The sequence below is a fragment of the Triticum dicoccoides genome, chromosome 6B, assembly GCF_002162155.2.
Source record: "Triticum dicoccoides isolate Atlit2015 ecotype Zavitan chromosome 6B, WEW_v2.0, whole genome shotgun sequence".
NCBI classification, from domain to species: domain Eukaryota; kingdom Viridiplantae; phylum Streptophyta; class Magnoliopsida; order Poales; family Poaceae; genus Triticum; species Triticum dicoccoides.
The window spans coordinates 161,463,412-161,472,317 of NC_041391.1; the positions used below are offsets into that span (position 1 = coordinate 161,463,412).

General features: G+C 41.8%; 1 protein-coding gene across 4 annotated transcripts; it reads left to right on the forward strand.

Annotated features, from left to right (window-relative positions):
• Positions 1-249: 249 nt before the first annotated feature.
• LOC119322591 (pathogenesis-related homeodomain protein-like) lies at positions 250-8,853 on the forward strand. Of its 4 annotated transcripts, none has more exons than XM_037596076.1 (11): positions 250-519; positions 1,956-2,419; positions 3,087-3,261; positions 3,345-3,462; positions 4,295-4,410; positions 4,519-4,845; positions 4,998-5,231; positions 6,365-6,454; positions 6,790-6,840; positions 7,692-7,934; positions 8,066-8,853. In XM_037596076.1, exons 2-11 carry the CDS (start codon positions 1,989-1,991, stop codon positions 8,549-8,551), a joined length of 2,271 nt encoding a protein of 756 aa, XP_037451973.1. In that variant the 5' UTR covers positions 250-519; positions 1,956-1,988; the 3' UTR covers positions 8,552-8,853. The 4 variants fall into 4 exon arrangements, with proteins under 4 accessions (XP_037451973.1, XP_037451976.1, XP_037451972.1 ...); XM_037596079.1 differs by having other exon boundaries at positions 5,031-5,231; XM_037596075.1 differs by having other exon boundaries at positions 267-519; positions 4,519-4,869.
• The last annotated feature ends 53 nt before the right edge of the window (positions 8,854-8,906 follow it).

Below are 8,906 nucleotides of genomic sequence, written 5' to 3' on the forward strand. Positions count from 1 at the left end.
TATATTCTCTGATTCACTGTTTTACACGTGCATTCCTATCTAATTTCCGTGTTTTTCCCCTTCTTTTCTGCGTTTTTAGAATCGTGTAAAAATTACAAACACGGCTCCCTCAACTCCGCGAGTGTATGTTCATCTGTGGTGGTGTACACGGGCCCATCTGCAGTTTTTATGGGGGTAATAAAACAAATTTAATGCCCTCGCCCATCTGGAGATGTGCCTGGCTAACCTCGGTAGCCACCTTGCATTTGGAATTGCGCTTTACTAAATCCCAATTCTAATCCCCGTTTACACTCGTGCCGTGTTCTTCCCATAAACCTTCTCTCCTTCCTCCTCACCGTCTCCCCCAGATTTGCCTCCCCAGATTCCGTCCCGCTTCGCCTCGCCGGCCGCCGCCGCCGCCCGCGCGCAGCCCTCCCACCGGGGCACGCCCGCCGGCTTTCAATTGGAGGAATTCGGATCTCCTCCTCCTCCTCTGCTGGGCTTGCTTGGAGCGGAGATCCGCCGGGACCTCAGTTTTCGGTAAGGAAACCCTGCCCTCCTCGCATTGCTAGTCGTCTTCTTAGTCTTCCCTTCGCTCCGAGCAAGACCGGCGGTCATGAGACCTGGGCGAGATGCGCTGACGACCGGCAGGGTATCACGCCCGTCCAGTCGACGGGACCCAAAAATGGTGAACTATGGCGGAGGCTGGAGTAAACTATGGCGGAGGCTCATAGCGATGCCGACGCGCAAGTCGTATTTCTCACATGGGTATAGGGGGGAAGGCTAGTTGAACCCTGTATGCATCTTTAGATTCCGTAGAGCTGCTACTACTAGCCTACTAGGCAGCAAGTTCCATTTCGAGTAACGTTTGTTGTGGAATGTGATGCTCTGGTTGGGACTAACTTCTCAGTGTCCCCAATTTATCCCTTGTGTGAGGATGTCATCCTTCTTATTTGTCAGGACACTATTGCCTCACTGTAAGATCATTGGCAAAGCTATAGCACCGTTAAAATGCCGTTTATTCTGCTGGCTGCCCTGCAGCACCGTCGTTTGACTGTTGTATACGACGTCACCAAGCCTGGGACTGCTGAACACCTTTTCAAGATATGCTCGTGGTCTCGGCTTGTCATCTCTGGCTTGTCGTGTTGCGCTGGGCCTGGCATGGGTGCATATATTGCGATTACTTGTGTTATGCACCTTGTCATTCTGATGCCAGTCCATAGCCTTGTACAGATGTCTGTTTCCATTTTTTATAGCTAGATTGCGCCAAGTGTAGAGGAGAAGGCTAGTTGAACCCTGTATGCATCTTAGATTCCGTAGAGCTGCTACTACTATGCAGGAAGCTCCATTTCGAGTAACGTTTGTCGTGGAATGTGATGCTCTGGTTGGGACTAACTTCTCAGTGTCCCCAATTGATCCCTTGTGTGAGGATGTCATCCTTATTTATCAGGACACTATTGCCTCACTGTAAGATCATTGGCAAAGCTATAGCTCCATTAAAATGCCGTTTATTCCGCTGGCTGCCCTGCAGCACCATTGTTTGATGTTGTATGCAACGACACCGAGCCTGGGACTGCTGAACACCTTTTCACGATATGCTCGTGGTCTCGGCTTGGCATCTCTGGCTTGTCGTGTTGCGCTGGGCCTGGCATGGGTGCATATATTGCGATTAATTGTGTTATGCACCTTGGCATTCTGATGCCAGTCCATAGCCCTGAACTGCTGTCTGCTTCCTTTTTTTAATAGCTAGCTTGCGCCAACTGTATTAAATATATGTCTTAGTAATAGGTGTATGACTAATAACTGAGCATGTTGCATACAGACAGCGTGAAAGGGGAAAATTTCTATTTATTCTTAACACTGTATTGACAGAGCATTTCCTTCTTGTTACTACCAAATATGTTAAATAGTTTCAGCAAATACTCATCATGATGTCCCATTCATCTTTCCAATTAACATATTCTTTTATGGTAAAGGATTCGGTTGGATGTGATACTCCAGTTCTGACAATGGATAATTCAGACAAGAAGTCGGTATGCTCCATTCCTAGAAGATCATCAGAACGGAGGAAACAGTCCTCTTCTGAGTTGGTTTCTTCAGCTAAAAGGCCAACTCGCCACAATACCTCCAGCAGTTATAAGCCAGATCATTGTTCTCCTCCCAAGAGAACAGTAAGAACAGTCAGGAATGTTAATCTGGCAAAATATATAAAGAACAAGTATTATCGAAGTCCTCTGAGCAAGCGGCAGTCTTCAAATGTTGCTACTGGAAAAAGTGCAACAGGACCAGTCAGGAGGAGGAACCGGAAACGGAGAAGGCACAATACTGATTGTGATGAGGCAACTCGCATGGAAAGAAGGGCGAGATATTTGCTGGTCAAAATAAAATCTGAGCAGAATTTAATAGATGCATACTCTGGAGATGGCTGGAATGGGCACAGGTGTGCACCACTCTCTCTCTCTCTCTCTCTCTCTCTCTACTGTCTATTGCTGGTAAAGGAAAATCTTAAATCCATATAATCTTACATGCAGTAAAAAAGAAAAAGGGTACCTGTAAATATCTTCAATTCTAGCATGAACAAATGTAAAGTATGACACAGTTTTAGCCTACTACAGTTTGTTTAGAACAATTATGCGCATGAATTTATATATGAGGTTTGTAAATATTTTACGCTTTTAAGTCATATGAAAATCCATGTAGTTTTAACCACTTGCTGTTTGTTTCTTATATAGGAGGATCACAATCCGTCCTAAGTTCATTGGTAGTGGCCATTGATGACTGATCTATTAAAAGTAATTATTTGTGGGAAGTACCCATTGGACTTGGTTAGTTGGACAACATGACGTCCGTGTCCCATTTCTTGAGATAATAGAAGTATAGTCGAGTAGCTTTTGTCACTAAGTAGTGTAAGCTAAGTCTGATTTGCCTTTCAATTGTCATGGTAGAATCATGCAAACAGTTCATATTATTGTTCGTTAAGCTATGTTGCACACTTTACTCGTGCTGCATATGACCCCCCTTACTCTTTTTGCTCTTCTGCTTTGAAGTTTCTTACAGTAAAATAAGAGTGCTAGTTATATTAATTGAAGGTGTGCTTTTCCAAACAGCCGAGAGAAATTAAAGCCAGAGAAGGAGCTACAGCGTGCTAAGAGACAGATCATTAAATGCAAAATTGCTATCCGTGATATTATCCATCAACTTGATTTGTATAGTTCTAGTGGGAGCATGGAAGATTCCGTGATGCCTCCAGATGAGTCTGTTAAGTCTGTTAACCCTGATAATGTATGTATATCATCAAATCAGTCAATACTCCCTACTTCCACATGATTATGTAACTGATGGATTATCAATATTCTCTTTGCTAGACTATATGTTCAAGATGCAAGTCTCCTGAATCAGTTCCCAACAATAAATTTATCTTCTGTGAAGGGGCCTGCAAAATGGCGTACCATGAGAAATGTTCAGAACCTCCTCTAGACAGAAGTGGGTAAATTTTTCTCGGTTTTCTTTTCAAACTACTAGGCTGCACATATTTTTGTAACATGCTTATTTGCATCCTTGATTGGTGTAAAGCTTCGCAATTTCACTTTGATCACCTAAACAACACTTCTTCTGTTTCTTATTTTGTCTCTGTGTTTCTTGTGGAAATACAGTAGCAAATGGAATTAAAAGATATCTGTAGTTCTGCACTAATGCAAATTACGCAACTATGTTTTCCAGTACTAAATGATCTCAATTTCATCTTTATTAAATAAGTTTCCAGATTTAGTTGTGGTTGTTTTATTTAAAAAAAATTATCTCCTAGTTTCTTACTCCCTAGCATATCATCATTGCCTACATTATTAACAATTTTCATGTCATGTTGGTGTTCATAGTTTTATCCATTCAATCCTTTCCTTGTGTGTTGTATCCATTGGACTGATGTAACCATTAGGTAACATCAAATAACTCTGGAAGGTGAGCTCAAATGCTGGAAAACAAATGAACTGTGGAGTCATGCAATACGCAAAAGCTGTTCAATATTTTTGCATGAGGAAATTGTTTAAGAATAATAATCTTAATATTACTCACCTTTAAATGAAATCAAAGGATGAAATCGAGTAATACTTACCAGGTTAATCTAATTTGCAATAACACACACTCATGCTGTACCTTCCATTCTGACAATTATATATACATTCTTGTTGCCTCCTGTGGTTGTTTACTCCGTATCGAGATGTATTTTTATATTTGTTAATATGGCTTTGTAGATGTTGTAGTCCTAATTAGTTTATGTTTTATAATGTACCTGTCTCTGTATTGTGCAATCTCTCAGGTCTTCCTACTGGTGGTCCTGGATGGCTTTGTAAATTCTGTTTGTGCAAGATGAAAATTTTAGAAGCTGTAAATGCACATTTGGGAACTAGCCTTACAGTGATGTGTCCCTCTAAAGTAAGTCCCCCTCCCCCTCCTTAATTTTTTGTGCATCCATTTCTTTTATCATTTTTACATTGAAGGATGTTATCCTATTCAGACACTGTTGACACTAGCTTTCTATAGGATATTTTTAAGGAAGCAACTAAAGAGGTGGACTCTGAGGATGGACTAGGAGAGGATTGGTTATCTGAGTATTCAGGTGATGAGGACTATGACCCTGAAGAAAATGACTTCACAAGCAGCAGCCTGGATAGTGGTGAAGAAAGTATATCTGATCAGTCCAATTGTTCAGGAAGTCCGCTTTATTCTCCAAACGATGATATTCCAGGCTTTATATCAGCAGATTTCACTGATGCGGAAGGATTCTACCACACCAATTCAAATTTAGGAATTGATTCTGGGGATGATGATGTTGCCGAGATGCTTACCTACCAAAGGCCAAAGAGAGAGGTTGATTATAAAAGACTTAATGAGGTGTATTTTGCTAAGCAGAACATTTTTTTATACTTGCAATTCAAGGAACTGCATTTTGAATTAGCCATGTGTCGTGTTTTATTTGCACCTTGAGTAAGTTATTCATCAGCATTACATTGTTTCAACAGGTTGGGGCTTTAACTGCTTTCCACCCTTCACAGGAAATGTTTGGAAAGCTGACTGAGAATGAAAAGCAGAGTGAAGATGAAGATTGGGGTACTAATAATAGGAGAAAGAAAAGAAGAGTGCATTCAGCTGGTGTTGGAGTTAAGTCTGCCGAGGGTTTGTCAGATGTAAAATCAAATGAGAAAGCCCAACCGCAGAGGAGAAAACTCTTCAGAATTCCACCTGAGGCAGTTCAGGTAAACAGTGATAATAATTACACCCCCCCCCCTGCGCGCGCGCGTGATAAATGGCTGGAGCTTTGCCTTTTAATTAAGGTACGAACACCTCAAATTTGGGGTAAAACGGTAAAAAGAACCCGTGCATGGTGTGAACTACTCCCAAAAGGAGAAACAACAGACAACAATAGCCACCACATTCTGATCAAGACATCATTGGCCGTCGTATAGGTGAAACTTCTCCCTCCACATGGCGACACACAGCAAACTGTCTAATTGTCCACATACGCGCGCCCAAGTTCCTATCCATTGCCCTTGCTGTGGAGGGACGGGATGGAGTGCAGCCTCATCTTCAGGAGGTGGGCTTGAGGGAGGTGGTTCCGCTGCCTCGAGCACAACCACAATGTGAGCTCGTGTCGCACAAGGGCACAAAGTGGGATCCAATCTGTTACCAGTTGCCTCCGCAATCTCGTGCACCTCCCTCGAGCGCACCTCTTGTGCTGCGCTCCCTTTTGTCCCTCCGCAGAAGGGTGGTTAGACTGCGCCGCTATATGTGTGCCGGAGAAGGGGAGATGCTTGCCTATATGATCACTGATGGTGTCTGACGGATTTTTTACTGGTCTACCCCAAAACTGGTATTTTTATCAAATTGTTTTATTCTTAATTAAATAATTAATAGTCAGAAAAAAAACCTGAACAAAAGTTTATACTGATTTTTTAACATTGGTAGAGGCCGCCGAAATTGTAAAGAAATTAGAATGCAGTTCATGCTGTAGCATGTAAAGCTTTTCATTCAAAACTTTGACCAACTCTAGCCTACACCAAAATTAGTAGAGTTAACAGTCTTGCAGTTTAAAGTATATTTTGTTCTGCTGCCATAGATGGTCTGAATTTTTGGTTGAAGTTTTCCATGTCCACATGTATAGCATGAACTACATCCATCGGAAGAAAAATCATAAATCTCAAAAACTTTGGGGTGCCTCTACTGACAACGTGTGCACACACACATTTTCATATAATCTTCATTCTTACTGATGACTATAATGAGATTCCTCATTGGGTTTATTGTGCCTGTAACTGTGGATATGTGTTCTTCACATCAGGTTCAGTCTTGCTTACCGCATTCTAATATCCTCTTCATGTTGCTAAACTAGGTACTACGCAAATCTTTTGCTGAAAGTGAGCTTCCAGCCCGGGAGGTGAAAGAGAGTCTCTCAACAGAATTGGGTATTTCTTTTGAAAAGGTGACTAATGTTGGATTGAATAAATTTCACAGCTGTGTATTACTCTTTACAGCTTACTGAGACATGCTTATTGACATGTGTATCTCATTCTGCTAGTCAATCACCTACACATGCTTATTGACATGCGTATCTCATTCTGCTAGTCAATCACCCTTTGACACTGACTGGGCCATACATCACATCTTCTTTAAAAAAGAAATATACTCTTTCGTCAGATTCATAGTATAGTTGGTCACTCTTTCGTCCCTTATAAAATATCATAAACGTAGCATATTTGAAGTAGAGAAGTATAACCTGAAAAAAGAGTCACTAACCAATGTCTGATCCATTTACAGATTGACAAGTGGTTCAAAAATACAAGGTGTGCTGCTCTCAGAGATCGGAAGGCATGCATTTCTATCTCATAATTATTCATACTCGTATTTTTGTTGAGTCTTTAACATGTGCTTGCATTCTCACGTGGTCTCCCGTGTTCAATTCTGGATATTGCTTACTTTTCTTATTTCCGTTTGCTATATTGCAAACATTCAGCTGTCACCTAAATGGAAAGTACTAAACAGAGATTTTATTTTTCAATTTTCGACCCTGAACTATGGCAACAGTTCAGGGTTGGTACTGTATAACTGTCTGAAATGCAACCAAACAGTCCACTCTTCCCTCTCAAGTAATTTTGACTTTGATGACGACCTCAATGCCATGTTGCTGCCATGCCATCAGATACCATTCTTTTTCTTTGTTTCAGCCAATTTTTTCTGTGAAAAATTTCTATTAAGATGATAGTTTCTTTAGATTGTTTTTTGGGTGTTTTTGACAGTGACATCCATGTCATCCAAAACTCCTTGTGAAACCAGCCAAAGTCGAAAAGTGGACTATTTCAGTAGTTTGAGGTTACAATTCAAACGGTTTTAGAGTTCAAGGTGGAAAAGTGAACTTCCAAGGGTGTTAGGCTTAAAAAGTTGACTTTTTGAAGGTTTCATTCCATACTTGAATCTTTGATTTCTATAACTGCACAAATGTCAAATTATCACTTTGGATGGATTTAGCTACAGAAGTACATATGGTATAGACTGAACTATCTTTCAAGTACTGCGCTCCTTCACCACAGCTTATGTTTCAATTCCATTCCATGTGTAGAACTTTAAGAATAAACTACACCAGTTTCGGTTTTTTCTTTAGGTGTATGTTGTGGTCAAATATTTTCAACATACAGTTTGCATAACACTAGTGCTGTCTGCAGGCTGAAGGAAATAGTCGTGTTGCTGGTCCCAGCAAAAGATCGAGACGGAGTGCAGGGAAATCTGGAAGTTCAGTCAAGATTGATTCAGTGGACAATTCATATCTTATTCCCGCGTCTGAAATCATCAGTGTACCTACACATCCACAAGGGATTCCTGAGAGGAAGCCCGAATCAACTAGTAGAACTGTGAGGAGGCTGGTACATGATAAAGGAGCTCCCTTGTGTCCGCCCGCCGAAGTCAAGGTACAAAGACAAGTATGATTGTTTATCTTGGGTAATTTGCAGATCTAATATGAACTAATAATGACCTCCATCTGGAATAATATACTCTGATTAGATTTGTTCAACTGAGTGTACTCCTAACGTGTTTGCAGGAGAGTACATCACCTACAACCAAGCCTGGCTTGAATCCTAGCCATGTAGCAGATCGCATCATCAACACCGAGCATAGAGCTGCTTCTCGGGAGGCTCCAGTGGCCTTCTCGGATGACCCTTTCTTCGATGCAATCCTATCATATCCCACCATCAACACCAATGACAGAGCTGTTTCTCGGGAGGATCCGTTGGCCTTCTCGGACGATCCTTTCCTGGATGTGATGCTAGCAAACCGCGACATCTATACTGAGGAGAGAGCTGTTTCTCATGAGGACGTGAAGCGGCCTTCTGGTGACCAGCCTTTCCTGGATGTGATCCAGAACGTGTGCGGGCTCGAGCATAGGCTGCAGAGACTGAAGGGGGACATGCTATCATCAGGAGCAGCACCAGGCGGCGCTGGAACCGCGGAGCGTGACTTGCAGAACCAACTGGTGGTTCTCGTACCAACTGCCGAGCTGAAGGACAAATCACAGCCTAGCATCTGAAATTCCAAGTGCAGATGCAATACTCCATTTGCGTGTTGTCGATAGGAGTTATTAAAACATATAGAAGAAATAGTGTAGAGAAGGAGAAGAAAAGGAAACTAGTGGCTCTAGTCTAGGGTTCTAGCGGACAAGGGGCCTCAACAGTGGTCGTTACCGTGTGTCACATTAAAGTGCGTCTTCGGTGTTACTAGTATACAAGGGCAGTTGTTACTGGTCTTAATGGGTTGGAGTTATATACCGTTTGGGGTTCAAAATGTTTTGGATTAGAACCATGTCGATGTGCAAACTTTTGGTAACCTCAATTCTCTTTTTTTTTTTCCATTTCATTTTTTTTAGAAAGCTCAGTTTTACCTGC

What these genes read in the sequence shown, in the direction of transcription:
- LOC119322591 (XM_037596075.1), top strand. Translation starts at nt 1,989, where the DNA reads ATGGATAATTCAGACAAGAAGTCGGTATGCTCCATTCCTAGAAGATCA. An exon ending in CTGCTCTCAGAGATCGGAAG is followed by an intron (nt 6,841 to 7,691) that starts GCATGCATTTCT and finishes TGCTGTCTGCAG; the next exon opens with GCTGAAGGAAATAGTCGTGT. An exon ending in GTCCGCCCGCCGAAGTCAAG is followed by an intron (nt 7,935 to 8,065) that starts GTACAAAGACAA and finishes ACGTGTTTGCAG; the next exon opens with GAGAGTACATCACCTACAAC.